At 36.6% G+C, this 15,664-nt stretch overlaps 1 protein-coding gene across 1 annotated transcript; it reads right to left on the bottom strand.

Moving 5' to 3' along the window:
* Nucleotides 1-779: 779 nt before the first annotated feature.
* On the bottom strand, nucleotides 780-10,045 carry LOC108958251. The gene is made up of 6 exons (XM_039307994.1): nucleotides 9,525-10,045; nucleotides 9,223-9,378; nucleotides 9,077-9,127; nucleotides 8,683-8,730; nucleotides 2,619-3,064; nucleotides 780-1,455 (listed from the first exon to the last, which is right to left on the bottom strand). The coding sequence occupies exons 1-6, from the start codon at nucleotides 9,916-9,918 to the stop codon at nucleotides 847-849; spliced, it is 1,704 nt and encodes a 567-aa protein (XP_039163928.1). The 5' UTR covers nucleotides 9,919-10,045; the 3' UTR covers nucleotides 780-846.
* Nucleotides 10,046-15,664: the final 5,619 nt, after the last annotated feature.

The following is a 15,664-nucleotide window of genomic DNA, read 5'->3' as shown; positions in this document are numbered from 1 at the left end:
CAGAAGAATAAAGGCCGACATTTGAGATAAATCTTATCACCAGTATTCTTTGTTTACAGATCCTCTTGTATATGAAATTGTTCGTCTCGAGAGCATCTATTAGAAAAATTAAATATTTTAAAATTATTTTATGAGGAAAGTCGTAATCCATGGTTGTGCATATTACGGCAATGAACTGTTTAAAATAATTGTTTGTGTGTGTGTGTGTGTGTGTGTGTGTGTGTGTGTGTGTGTCTATATATATATATATAGGTTTGTGAAATATCTATAATAGAATAAGGGCGATTTTTTCAAAAGGATGAACTATTAAGTTGATGGAACAAATTCAAGCCTTTAAGCTATAAAAGGAAAAAATAAATGTTTGAAATGTTATATTCCCTGATCGTGCATATTTGGTTAATAAATGTTAAACATAATTGTTTCCGCAGCGTAGAGATTCTATTTAGAAATAGCTGGACGTTCCATATTTAAGTTGATGGAAAAAAAAAATATATCCCTGCATCTAAATTACAAATTGAAAAACTAAAAAATATTAATGTTTTAGAAAGTTACAATCCATGATTACGAATACTTGGTATTAAATGTTTAAAATAGTTTTTCATATATTTATAGACTTTACTTTGGTATATATATATATAGGATGACACTTTAAATTGATTATATTATTCTATAAATGGATCTCCGGTAACAAAAAATGAAAATGAAAATTTGCATAGAATAAATTTTCATATGCTTTGAGTAAATGCATTAAGTATTGCATTACACGCACTGCAACCAACTATAACGAACGCTTATTACCCTCAAATCAAATTCGTCAATCACATGATCTCGCCCAATAATTATGCCTCACTCCCAAATGCTCTTGGGACAAAAGATGCTGGGTCCATAAGTGGATTTAACCATTTGGTATAGCAGGGGAAGCTGTAGTACTATGAATAAAGCCACTGGGACGGAGGTCAGCAAAATAATGGGAATGAGAACCCACTCCACCAGTCTCTTATCCAGCACAATTGTGAGAGTTGCAGTGAAGGCTACCAGCATGAATGCCAAGGAAAGAAATAGAAAAGAAAGTCCCATTATGATCTTCTTAGGCAACGCTTCAAGAAAATCTTGCACCTTATACCGCGATGTTAAGATGGCTAGGAATAGCAAGATGGCTGTCACAGAGAAGAACAAACCTAACACATCCGAAATTATGAAAACCAGGAAAGAGTCCTCTCCTAACAACAACGGGACTCCACTTTTGTCATTATTTCCTCCAGGCACAGTGAATGCAGCAGCGAACAATACTGTGGCAATTAGAGCTGAGGTGATCATACATGAATTTGATGTGTCCTTCATCCACTTCTCTCCACTCTCAAGCAAATCTTTGCGGTTCTCCACGAATGAAGTCCAAAATGTTTTACTCCCCATGTACCGGTCTCTCATGTCAGGGACAACCCAGCTTTCCACAGCCTAACAAACAGAAGAGTTTTGATAAGTGGATACGGTTATGAACATTTAAATAAATAAATAAGACAAACGAGGGAACATTTTAAGGAGACCAAGACTTATCCAACGAAACTGCCTGGAGGTAAAGTCACATGTTAAAATCTAGATTATGTCGAAATAAAAGACAAGCACAACAAGTGAAGAGGGAGAGAGAGAACGAAAAGAGGAACTTCTTACTATACCACTTCTATCATAAATAAAGTAATTAATATCAATAATAGATTCAATCTCATAGCTGAGGATCAATGTTTTCAAAACATACTTTAAACTTTCCTCTTAAATATTTAATGAGAATTTGAAAGTGAAGAAGGTATAACTAGGTTGAAGAGAGAGAAACATTACATTGAAGAGAGGGATATTTTGGTAAGTTAACTAAAAAATGAGTGCCTTAACCGAAATGGGAGTGCAAATAGCTAGGCTTATGATAATTATCATTAGGGTGAGAATGGTTCAAGAGAGAAACCTAAAACCTGAGAATCGAACTGATGGGAACTTGTTCGATTCTGGGTTCCAACTTCCAAGATATGCGAGGTAAGTTCTAAGTTCCAAAAATTAGGGAACTTATTTTCATGGGTAGTCGAAGATTCTAGGTTGGTGGAATTTAAAACTTAGAACTTAGAATCTAAAACAAGTTTTTGTGTTTTTCTTGATCCATGTTTTCAAGTGTTTAATCTAGGACTATTAGTCTAAGTTTCCATTTTATAATTGAGACTTTTACTTTGTTAATGTTTTATATTTTTTAATGTCTAAATATAAATTATGGTAAATAAATTATAGCAATGAATGATGGTTATTAAAGGTGATAATTCACTCAATCGTTCAATTAATAATACAGGTTAGTCATTAAAGGTGATATTTCACTTAATCATTCAATTAATAATACAATTGGAATCTAGATAGTATTTGGAACTGACTTTGAAACCTGTAGTAGGGTAAGTTTCAATTTTCAAGGTATAAAGGATAGGTTTCAGATTTCAAAAATGAGGAACTTGTTCCAACGAGTCGGTTCCAAGTTCTAGATGGAACTTGTACGGAACCTATAATTGCTTATCTCTAATTATCATTACATGCAATATTCAATATATGCAAAGAAAGACACTTACCCTATACCATTGGAAGACACTTACCCTATACCATCGGAGTTCTCTTTGCATTTGGAAGGCTGCTCCGGCCTCGGTAGTTACTCCATCGAAACTACGATAGTAGTATGCTGCTGCACTCATCATATCTGCCGAGTCTTGCTCTGAAGGCCCTGGAACTAAAGACAACTCATTGGTTGAGCTTACCTGCAAAAAGAGTCCGAGAGTCTTTTCTTGGCGAAACATCACCGCATGTGTCGTCAACCTCTTATTATAAGGCGTAACCCAAAGAAGCTCTGGGAAAAACTGAAAACAGAGCTTCAGGAAATCATCGAATCCCCTGGCTATCGCTTCACATAGACGTCGGTCGTCTAGGTAAAGAATGGAGATCTCGGTAGTGTTCATATAAGAGATTGCAATGCAAACTTGTTTTGCCAACTCGATTGCCGTCACGTGCCTTAGCTTCACCTCGTGAACTCTCTTGATTATAGGAACTACAAAATGTAAAAAAAAAAAAAGGAAAATGAAAATAAAAAGCGAAGGAGCGGCAACTGGATCAAGAAAAAAGTTCTCCAACCCTGGGTCTCAATCTCTTTTAGACATCAAATTGCATCTAACAACAGTCTGCTAGTTGTCATAATTCACCGCATCTAGAGCTTGCGTTGGCAGGTGATTGGGAAAACGATCTCATTCTTTCTTTTTCTTTTTTTAATTTTTTAGGAAAGCTATTTTTTCTTTCTCCTTTGGGATTCTGTCCTCAAATGCAAACAGTGGGTTCAGCAATTGCTGATGCGACGTACAAAAAAAGGTATCAAATCAATTTGGCATTTTCCCAGAAATAGCCATGCTAATGACGTCTGAGTAGCTAGGGTAAATTACAATAGTCTTTATAGATATAAGATTATTTTAGACGATATAATTAAAATATGTACAGCAGCTACTAACAAAAAAATTATATCAATCGTACAAACCATTGTATTGTTATTTATGCCCAACACGAGCAAAATATTTTTTTTCTCCATTTTGTCTGTCTCTAACAAAACCAAAAATTCCACATGAGGTCACATAACGGTACATGCCTATTCGAGTTTACTTGTTACACCAAAATGACATAGTAAGTATTTGGTTTGGCTTTTGCAGAAAGTCTTTGGAAAAATGCAAAAGATTTTAGGCTTCATCAATTTCACGAAAATGTAACAATTCTGGAAAACGTTTTCCAGGAAGCCATATTCCAAGAAAGTGATAATATTTTTCGGTATTTGGCCGAAACTTACAAATGAGATAAAAAATATTTTCCATCATTTGGTATAGAAAATCTCATATGATTTTCCTTTATGCTCTTACTTTAATTTATGAAGTATTGATACTCTCTGGGAGCTTTTGTGTCGTGTCGGAGATTTTGATGTGTGTTCAATACTCGGTCAATAAGTGTTAGAAGGTCAACCTTCCCGATATTTGAGTCTGGAATTCTGACACATGATTCCGACACACATAGAGTCAATTTTAAAATTTTCAATAAAATGTAGATGTGTAAATAATAAAAATAAAAATAATCAAGGGGGAAAGAAGAAAAACTTTGTCATCTCTTCTCTTCGACTCTTACTCCCATGTCACACAATTCACCCCCACGTTTTTTTTTCTTCTTCTTTCAGCATGTTCTAACACACAAGTTTAAAATGTGGATTGCTAGTTTTCTTTTTCATCCAAGTTTTATGGATTATTAGAATGAAATTGAAACAATTAATTATATTAACAAATGGTGGATTAATTTTTTAGGGTAAATTCATTCTAGGCTCTTTTTTTTATGATTTATTTGTGAATTATAATCAAATTAATTTAATTAAAATAGTCATAAAAAGTAATTTATCATGTTTATATAAAAATATACATTTAATATATAACATATTCCAACGTACTGCAATTCTCTATTTTTTTTTTAAAGAATGATATGTTGATGTATTGTGTCATGTCATGTCCTCGTTGCATGTCACATGTCGTTGTTAGTGCTACTTAGCCTTTAATAATTTTTTTATTTTTATTTTTATTTTTATTTTTATTTTTTTTGGTAAAAACATAGAATTGTTATTTATTTCTTTTATTTCTTTTTCTTTTTTTCTTCTTCGCCAATCGCCAACCACAACAAGGGCTGGTGACGGCCTCGGTGAGCCAAGCCAAGCCAAGCCAGCCTCGGGCAAAACTCCTTCTCACTAGATCCAGCAAGATCAAGCTCACCCGAGACCAATGAGCTCAAGTCTCGCTAGATTGGCGAGCTTGTCCTCGCCTATGTTCAAATTGTGGCTGGTCGAGGAAGAAGCAAAAGGGAAATGAAAGAAACAAAAATGATTAGAAATTACTTTTTAAAAATAATTTATTAAAAATCTATTTTTAAATAAAAATCATTAAAATATCGATATTTTTAAAATAAAAATAATCAAAAATTCGATTTAAATTTTTTTATTTTCTTAAGAACGAATGTTTCATAAATAAAAACTCAAGCTCAAGCATTGACAATTCATGCACGACCTACATGGATTGAAGCTTAACTCTTGGGGACTAGAGCTCTAAAGTTGGGGCTCAAGCCTAATCTTTATGGATGTAGATACCAGGGCATAGGGCATATGCACCATGGGCTCGGGCCCGGCCTCAATGGACTTGGGCATAGGCGCTAGGGGCTTGGGCCTAGGAACCAGAGTCCTAAGGCTGGCCTCATTGAACCCATATTCGATCTCAATAGACTTGTGCCCAAGCGTTAGAGACCTCGTCCCGGCCTCAAGGGACCTAAGCTTGGACCTCGATGGACCCATCCCCAGCATTGGAGACTGGGAACCAGCATTAGAATTCTCATGTTCAAATATAGAATTTCAAGTTCATACCTAATCATATTTGAAAAAAAAAATCGATTTTTTCAAAAAGGAAATCATTTTCCCAAATTTAAGCATAGTTTTCCATTAACTAAGAAAACATTTTTCATTGACTCATTTTCCTAAGCAATTCAAATGTCGGAAAATAAAAAAAAAATTTCTTGAAAAATATTTTCCATGTAACAAACAGAGCCTTAGGTTAAAGAGATTCTTTAAAATGCAAGTAGTGTTTAGTATATTGTAATTTAAAAGTGTATTGTGAAGCAACGTTTGTGTTTGGGAAAATCACACTTTGTGAGGAATTCCGTTATTTTTTTATAGAAAAAACCTCAAAATTAGCAATGGGCTCAACGACCAGCATCTTGAGACCTTTGCTGACAACATTGCACAAGGTTAGGATATTTCTGGATTTATGAAAGTTTATCGATGGTAAAGTTGGAAGAAAAAAATAGTTTAGCATTCTAGAAATGCTCAAAGGTCAAAGCACTTCTAGACTTATCTTGATTTAAAGGCCCTCAGAGGCATTTGGAAATGCAATTGCATCTCTCTAAAAACTCTTAAAAAAATTTATTACACAATACTTGAATATGTGCAAGGGGCTTTAGAGTACAAAAACCTTTGGGAGAATATATAATGAAAGGGTCTATGTTCAGAACAAGAATTTAACAAAGGCAGGCATTCAATCCCCTTGTGGTGCCTCTCTCAAGCCTTACCTTATCGGGACTGACTTTAGTATCCAACTAAACTCTTATTCCAAACATAAGGCTTTCTAGCATTTGTTTCGGTGCACAAGATCCATATGAGGGCAAGTGCAAAGCATACTACCAGGACAAGGTGCTATCTTGCCGTTCTAAGATCTCTAATACTGGATAGAAATTTGAAGTGAAGAAGGGAGCATTAACTTTGCATGTTTTAAGCACACAAACACATGATTTTATTGATGAATGCTACTCTTTTGATGCTAGAAGATAAAGACCTATGACATGGTTCTGAACCCTATACACCATTTAATAGTGCAAGGTAGCAACAACAGAATCTACTACTTAGGGAGGTCCACTAATTTGGAGTTGAACTTTAGGGTAGTGAAAAGTAAGTGCCATATTGAAATTTGGAAAGAGAGCGACATTGTTCCAGCATTCAAGATGGTCTCAACTGTCTCAATAAATTTTAATTTGATAAAAATACACAACGACACTATTTTGTTTCCCTTTTTGTTCATTGACTAAAATAGAAGAAGAATAAGGTACAAGGTTAAAGGGCATTTTGGGGGCATTCAAAAGTTGAGTGAAGATGACAAGTGCAACTACAAGTAAAAGTTGTGAATAAGTTTTGGGAACTACAGGATCGTTTTTAGTGACAGGTGGTGTTTGGGCTAATTTTCGCGCGCTGTAAGTAGTCCACCTTTTGGGTAATCTTAAGAGCCCATTATCACAAATTGGCCTAATGTATTCAGGCATTTTTTTTTTTTTTGAGTGCTTCCCACAAATCTGAATTATAGGATTATAAGGAGAAAACTCCTTATTATCTCACTAGCAGCTTGCTAGTATAGGATATATAACTTGGGCTGGAATTATGGGATGCATAGTTTTGTTGAGACCCACGAAATTCACTCCCATTGAAATATTCTGCTATTTCAAGCCCTCCCAAACAAATTATTCTGATTATTCCTATTTGCTCCTCTTCCTATTCTTCGCACCTTTCTGAAGTTGCTAAAAATATGTTAATTTACTATGTTAATTTGATTAAATGATAAACTCATGCTAAGGGGAAATATCAAAAATCATAAACCTATTGCACCAATACTTATTTGATTATAAACATTTCAATTGGGTTAATTTAGTCTTAAATCTTTTCATATTTTGTTAACTGAGTCCATCTAGTTAATTTTGGCCAAAAATCATTCGACGTTGACGTAGCCGTCTTACATGGCATAGTTGGAGCTAACGTGGATAATTTTTATTAAAAGAAAAATTGAATATTTATTTAATTATTTATTTTTCCTTTCTTTTTTTGTTTGTTTCATTTTTGTTGGTGAGGTTGAGGCCCAACAAGCCCTCGTTGCCACGGGAAAATCTGGGGATGGTAATGGGCAAGGGCTTGAAGGGTATCATCTAGGGCCTCACCTTGGGCCTTCGTGGCCAAAATGAAATAAAAATTAAAGAAATAAAAAAATAAAAGAAAATATAAATAGTTAAAAAATAATTATAATATTATTTAGAAATGTCAATGTCAATGTCAGCTTCAACTATACCATTGTGGTTAGCATCTACATTAGCAATTCCCAACGGAAACTTGATAGAATGGATTCAATTGGGAAAATGTGAAAATATTTATAACTAAATTAGCCCAATTGAGAGGTCTATGACGCAATTGGTATCAACGTGATAGGATTAGAACTTCTTTTTTTGTACATTCCCCCTCATGCTATTATCTATTGCAACCTTATTTTGGAGTCAATGACGCTAGGGGCTTGTCCCAAGTCCCATGCCCAATTCTTGCACTCTCTCATCGTTTTTTTTTTTTTTTTTGGTGCTGTACTGGGATGAAGTAGCAATCAAAGAAAATAATATTTAGGCTCTAAGCACTTCACCCATAATGAAAAAGACAAATACAAATGGGTTCACGTTTCTTATTTTTTCCAGAAAGTTTTGCACGCTTGATGGAGATGATGAAGCCAACATGATTTCATGAATCAAGATTGAAGGAGAAGTCCTATGTTTATGTAACTCCTATTCCATATTTTCTGTTTAGATCATCTAGCCATAAGCAAGAAATTCCTAGGTTAACATCATATCTCGCTTCAATTTGCAGTTTCAAGTATTATTTTTTCACTTTTTTCTTACAATTTTGCAACTCTTGCAATGAGATTTTGGTGAATTTTAGATATATTTTAAAATATAAAAAATAAAACAGAAAATCATATATAACTATGTTTGAGTTTGAATAATTTTTTCGAAGGATTTTTATTAGGTCCCTCGGTGGTGTAAAGACTAAGTTGTACATTCACCGTTGGAAGAGATATGTGGAAAAATTTAATTACAAAACTAACTTCATACATGAATATCACTTATCCAATTGTGAATATGCAATGGTTTTTCCACACAAAAGTTGGCCCAACACAAATCTTTTTCGAATTATGGCAAAGAATTTTCCTACTTATGAAGGAAGTAAAAAACAAACAAGGCATAGACTTTTAGTTGGAAAAAGAGGGATAGAGATAAAGATGGTATCTTGATAAGATGGAAGTGTACCTACAATTTTGGCAATATTCCAAAGTGACCTTGCAAGACATTGAAACGCTACAATCAAGATGCAAGAGAAAACCTAGTCACTGGATATGAAATCATTGTAAAACCTCGTAATTCATTTGTCACATTGTCTAATCAATTTAGTTATACAAGATTTATGCACGTGATTGGATCATATGTGATTCGTTGGGGATAGTTGATCCATGAAGTAATTCGATTTTAGGCCATTATTCAAGTAAAATTAGGTCAAGGAACCAAAAGATATCCCCCAAAAAAAAAAAAACCATTTCCAATTTCTTTCACTAGTACGGAGGGAATCGATCTAAGAAAATTGACTTAAAGTTCAAAAATATGAAAGGTCCTAAGATAATTCCCAACAGCAAAAATGCATACCCACCCGGATCCGAATTTTTATCCGTTGGTTTGTATTTCAAGTCCACCGGAATACCTTCAATTCAGAAACAAAAGAGCAAGTGATGAGGTGGGTATGATCATCTTGACGGGAATCAGTAGTGAAGGGATGCGAGTGCAGAAAGTACAGACATTTGTATATCAATGCTTCCAAAACACTGAGCCTGGTTCCGCTGCGAAAGTTTTTAGGCGACTTCGCCAACGCCTCCAGTACAGATCCGTCTGCACGCTCTGTACTTCGCATGGTCTTTAAGCGAGGGTACTGCTCGAATAGATAAAGGGTGATATCTATTCGAAATCACCAGCATAGGTTTTTTTTTTTTTTTTTTTTATTTCAGTCGTAAAATCACCAACAAAGTTGATCAGGAAAATAAGCCAAGTCTGGATTGAAGTAGAAAACAGATGGAATTGAGATAGAGTGATGGTGATCCTACCATGATGACCAGCGTGGGTGAGATCTATAATGGTGTCAATCGCAGAGGGACTGTTGAAGGGATCACCTTCCCCATCTTTTGTTGTATTTTTCGCCAGGAACCAGGCAATCTCTTTATGCATAGAAGCTGCCACAGCAGATATTCCCAAAGGAATACGTCCTTCGTCATCTGCAAGTTGCGACAACTTAGGATTACTTATAACTAATGCTTTGACCATCCTTATCCTTCCACACAGGACAGCATTGTGGAGGGCTGTGCGGCCATCACAATCGACCATTTCAAGCGCTTCTGGATGTGGAGACAAGAGTTCCACCAGGTTCTCCAAAAATTGGTCTCGGGCACTCAAAGCAGCTACGTGAAGAGCTGTCTCTGATCTGCTTGTTATTTTGGCCATCTTTGAAGCAGCATCTCGTTCGAAAAATCTTGTAGCAGATCCCCAATCGCCCAGGAATGCAGCTCGCAACAATGGTCGCTAATAGGGTTCATCCACTTCCTCTTCAGAATCATCCACTTCCTCTTCGGAATTTTCTACAATAGACGCAGACTTTTCTGACATTAAGAAGTGCCCCCCAAAAAAAAAAAGGAATTTCATGAAGATCCGCCCCAGATATTAATTTCACACTGAAAATAACTCTTTGAGGGATAACGCACCTAAGGCACCTCCAGATTGGGAAGAAGCTGATCCAGCGCTTGCACAAACACTTTCAATATCTGTAGGAGAAAGCATGAGCACTAAGTCCTTCGCCTAATTTTTCCTCCCTTTTTTTCTAGCTAAGGTCAGCATTACATCCGTTGGTGTTAAAAAATAAAATAAACCATGAGAAAATACAAGTTCCAGACTCCATCGATTATACCATATTTATTCTCGATTGGAACATGAACATGTACCTGTTGGTGGTTCTGCATGAGTCGAATTTCCTTGCTCTTCACTTGGCTGTGTCGCCATTGGATTGCTCTCCTGGTTAGTCTTTCAACAATGAAGTAAACGGAGAATGCAAAAATGGGCAAGATATTCAGTTTTCAAAGAGTGTTAAGTCTCCCTGGGGAGTTCAGTCCTTCATTATATACAAGTACCTGCCTCAAATTAAAGGGGAGCCTCTACAATTACAACAAGCAAGCATATCTTTTTTCCCACTTTTATGGCGGTTGGATTACTTTAGTGTAAAATAGTTTATCCATGGGAATATATACCAGTCCTCTACTGGTTAGCTACACCATCGTCACGCCTGGATTCCTGCACACAGGTCAATAGGACCGAAGGGTCCACTCTCTAGCATGCAGCTTGCAACAATGGTCGGTAATAAGGTTCATCCAATACGTTTTCCAATATTTCTACAATGGATGAGAACTTTTCAGGCCATTTAAGTAAATTCTTTTTCATTGCTGACATTTCGTGATGATTCGGCCCAGATATTAATTTCACACTGAAAACAACTCTTTGAGGCATTACACACCTGAAGCACCTCCAGATTGAGAAGAAGCTGATCCATTGCTTACACAAGCATTTTCAGTATCTGTAGGAGAAAGAGTGAGCACAAAATCCTTCTCATAATAAATTTATTCTCTCTTTTTCTTACCTAAGGTGAGGGTTACCTTTGTTCGATGATAAAGCAAAGAAATAGAACCGTGAGAAAATACAAGTTGCAGCATATTTTATTCTCTCCATGGGATTGCTCTCCTGGTTAGAGTCTTTCAAAAGCAAAGTAAAATATTCAGTTATCAAAGAGTTTTATCCTCCGTTGGGAGGGAGTTCATTCCTTCCTTGTGTACCTCCTTTAAAGTAAAGGAAGCCTCTACAATTACAACAGGCAAGCATATATCTTTTCCCACTTTTACGACAGTTGGATTACTTGAGGGTAAAATAGTTGATCCTTGGGAATATAGAGTTGTCCTATACTGGTAAGCTCCACCTTGAGCACTCCTGGATTCCTCCACACACGCCCACAGGACCGAAGGGTCCTCTCTCTGGCACCAGGGAGCTCTCACGAGTCTTCTCCCTCAGCTCACCATTCCAATGAGCTCTCTCACTGTAACACCAGCTGAGCCTCTAGAACAACGTCCCACAGTTGCCGACACCTGCTCGAGCTCAGGCGATCCCCCGTGTCGGCTTTCGGATCCTCAATTTTCGCCGTTCATGAATTTGCTCTTCTCGTTCAAACCTTTATTCATCCATTCCTGAAGTTCCATACGCTCATCCCACGCCTCAGTTACTGCCATGGAAGTGCTGGTTTCGCCTTAAAACTGCCTTGCAGATACGGACTTGACAGCTCCCTGTCTTGGCGTTTTTCCTTGATTCGAGTCTTCTGCCGGCAACCCACTTCACGGCGGTGCTTCGTCGTCGTGCCTTTATTCCCGATGATACTCACACATACAGCGTCACCTCCCGTAATCATCGAATTGGCCTTGAATAGCCACGGTATTACTCTGCTCTTTTCTGCTCTGTTTCTGTGTCCCTGCTGTTGAGAGTATAGAACGCCCAGCTTGCCACCATCGTCGATTGCTCAAAACTGAACATTCGCTGGGATGGACAGTAACAGCTAAACCAAATCTGGAGAGAAACAGAAGATACAAGAAAATTTTACGAATACCCGCTGGAGTATTCGGATCGTCTAAACCCGGATCAGTATTGAGAGCAATGTCTTTCGTGCCGTCTTACTTTCTCAGCGGAGCTAGGCTCAACCTCTGGGAGAGACTGCTATGCAAATTTCAGCCCTTCCGCCGATTTTCTTCTCGAATGCATTTGATTCGGACGATTCATAAGATCGTACATGTTCACCCGCTCTTTTTGTATCTGTAGGATCTTGCCAGAGTGCATTTATATATTATCTAATTTCGATCCCCTTATGCTCACTCTTTGCCCAGTTTATCGCCTAAGTTGCTTACGGTGATAATAGTTGCAAAAGTGAAGAACTTCAATTTGATGACTCTGTCTCTCTTTCTTACTATAGAGTTGATTCCATCCCTTGATAGTTGACATCACGAACAAGTTAAGTCTTTACCAAGTTAAATTGCTTCTTGGGCTTGGGAAAGCTATTTAGGCAACTTACTTTGCAAGCCTTTAGTCGTATAATTTATCAACAAAATGAGCACTTCTCTTTGTTAACCCTAAAAGCAAAAGTAAAGAATTTCAATTTGATGACTCTATCCCTCTTTCTTTCTTAGAGTTCATTCCATCCCTTGACAGTTGACATCGTGATCAAGTTGAGTCTTTACCAAGTTAAATTGCTTCTTCAGCTTGGAAAAGCTATTTGGGCAACTTAATTTGCAAGCCTTTAGTCATATAATTCATCATCAAAATGAGCACCTCACTTTGTCAAGCTCAAATGTAAAAGTAAAGAACTTGAAGTTGATGACTTTGTCCCTCTTTCTTACTAGAGAGCTCATTCCATCCCTTGACAATTGACACCACGATCAAGTTGAGTCTTTACCAAGTTATGTTGCTTCTTGGGCTTGCAAAAGCTATTCGGAAGCCTTTGGTCATATAATTCATTAGCAAAATGAGCACCTCACTTTTGTCAAGCCCGAAAGCAAAAGTAAAGAACTTGAATTTGATGACTCTGTCCCTCTTTCTTACTATAGAATTCATTCCATCCCTTGACAATTGACACCACGATCAAATTGAATCTTTACCATGTTAAGTTGCTTCTTGGGCTTGCAAAAGCTATTCGAGTAACCTAATTTGCAAGTCTTTAGTCGTATAATCCATCAGCAAAATAAGCAACTCACTTTAGTCAAGCCCGAAAGCAAAAGTAAAGAATTTCAATTAGATGACTTTGTCCCTCTTTCTTACTTTAGAGTTCATTCCAACCATGATTAAGTTGAGTCTTTACCAAGTCAAGTTGCTTTCAAGCCTTTACTCGTGACTTATCTAAAAAAGAAGAAGGAAAATTCCAAGTAAAGGCTCGAAGTATCCTTATTTTCTCAAATAAGGGCCCAGAGTGAAATTTGTTTCAAATAAAGGCCTTAAGTGCCCTTATTTTCTTAAATAAGAGCTTGTAATAGTTATGATTGTTTCAAATAAGGGCCTAATCTCGCTAACTCGTCGGCTAGCAAAATATTCCGACTGATTAAGGTTATTTTCATCTAAATGCATTTTTAATTTAAATTTTAATTAAATTAGATTAAAATTTTAAAAGGTAAAAAAAAAAGCTAAAATATAGGCGAGAGGAGCTCTTCGGCTTGTGGCTGTCAACCCATTATCATGGGGAAATTGGGGGTTGTTGGCAGTGGTGATAGGCAAGAGGGAGCCCTCCCTCCCATGTGTTCTTTATATATATTATATTTTTTTGTTTTTATGGGAAAATATAGAAAAAGAAAGAAAAAAGGAAAAAAATTTCAAAAATTTTAAAAAGAAATTTCCTTCACCAATTGATGAGTTCAGGCCTTTTTTAAAAACTAACATGATCACTTTAGGCCCTTATTTAGGAAAATGAAAAACACTTCAAGTCTTTATTTAAAATGATATCCACTCCATACCCTTATTCGGAATTTTCCCTCAACAAAATAAGCACCTCACTTTTGTCAAGCATGAAAACAAAAGTAAAGAACTTCAATTTGATGACTCTATCCCACTTTCTTATTATAGAGTTCATTCCATCTTTTGATAGTTGACACCATGGTCAAGTTGAGTCTTTACCAAGTTAAGTTGCTTCTGGGCTTGGAAAGCTATTTGAGCAACTTAATTTGCAAGCCTTTAGTTGTATAATTTATCAGCAAAATGAAGACCTCACTTTTGTCAAGTCTAAAAACAAAAGTAAAGAACTTCAATCCTTAACAGTTGACACCATGATCAAGTTGAGTCTTTACCAAGTTCAATTGCTTTTTGGGCCTGGAAACGCTATTCGGGCAACTTAATTTGCAAGCCCTCATTCATATAATTCATTAGTAAAATGAGCACCTCGCTTCTCAAAAGCAAAAGCAAAGAACTTCAATATGATGACTTTGTCTCTCTTTCTTACTATAGAGTTTATTCCATCCATTGATAGTTGACTCCATGATCAAGTTGAGTCTTTATCAAGTTAAGTTGCTTCTTGGGCTTAGAAAAGCCATTTGGGCAACTTAATTTGCAAGCCTTTAGTTGTATAACTCATTAGCAAAATGAGTATCTTACTTTTGTCAAGCCCAAAATGAAAGTAAAAAACATCAATTTGATGACTCTATCCCTCTTTTCTACTATAGAATAGTTGACACTATGATCAAGTTGAGTCTCTATCAAAATTGCTTCTAAGCCTTTAGTCGTAACTTATCAGCAAAATGAGCACCTCACTTTTGTCAAGCCCAAAAGCCAAAGTAAATATCTTGAATTTGATGACTGTCCCTCTTTCTTATTGTCGAGTTCATTCCATCCCTTGACAGTTGACACCATAATCAAGTTGAGTCTTTACCAAGTTAAGTTGCTCCTAGCGCTTGCCAAAGCTGTTTGGACAACTTAATTTGCAAGCCTTTAGTCGTATAACTCGTCAGCAAAATTAGTACCTCACTTTGTCAAGCCCGAAAGTCAAAGTGAAGAACTTCAATTTGATTCCCTTGTCCCTCTTTCTTAAGAGTTCATTCTATCCCTTGGGCAAGTTATCTTTGCTGTAATTGTAGAGGCTCATGTTATATTTTTTCTCGGTTGGAGCTTGAACATGTACCTCCCGTGGTTCTGCATGAGTCGAATTTCCTTAATCTTCACTCCGTAGTCTCACCATTGTGTTGCTCTCCTGGTTAGAGTCTTTCAAAAACAAAGTAAGCAGAGAATGCAAAAATGGATAAGATATTCAGTTATCAAAGAGTTTTAGCCTCCGTTTTTTTTTTTTTTTTTTTTTTTTTTAAGGGAGGAGTTCATTCGTTCCTTAGGTTCCTCCTTAAAGTAATGGTGAGCCTCTACAATTACAACAAGCAAGCATATCTTTTTTCTCCACTTTTACGGCAATTGGATTAATTGAGTGTAAAATAGCTTATCCTTCGGAGTATAGACCAGTCCTCTACTGCTGAGCTCCACCTTCGTCACGCCTAGTTCCCCTACATATGCCCACAGGACTGAGGGTCCTCTCTCTGGCATCAGGGAGTTCTCATGAGTCTTATCCTTCACCTCACCATTCCGACGAGCTCCCTCACTGTAACACCAGCTGAGCTTCTAGAACAACGTTCCACGGTTG

Source organism: Eucalyptus grandis, chromosome 3 (assembly GCF_016545825.1).
Source record: "Eucalyptus grandis isolate ANBG69807.140 chromosome 3, ASM1654582v1, whole genome shotgun sequence".
Classification (NCBI taxonomy): domain Eukaryota; kingdom Viridiplantae; phylum Streptophyta; class Magnoliopsida; order Myrtales; family Myrtaceae; genus Eucalyptus; species Eucalyptus grandis.
Note: the sequence above shows the minus strand (reverse complement) of the source record. Positions and strands in the feature narration are given on the sequence as shown.

Coding starts and splice junctions, on each gene's coding strand:
- LOC108958251 (XM_039307994.1), bottom strand. CDS start 9,918: ATGGCCAAAATAACAAGCAGATCAGAGACAGCTCTTCACGTAGCTGCT. Junction 8,731..9,076: donor GGATAAAAATTCGGATCCGG/GTGGGTATGCAT, acceptor TCTTGATTGTAG/CGTTTCAATGTCTTGCAAGG. Junction 1,456..2,618: donor GAGAACTCCGATGGTATAGG/GTAAGTGTCTTC, acceptor TCTGTTTGTTAG/GCTGTGGAAAGCTGGGTTGT.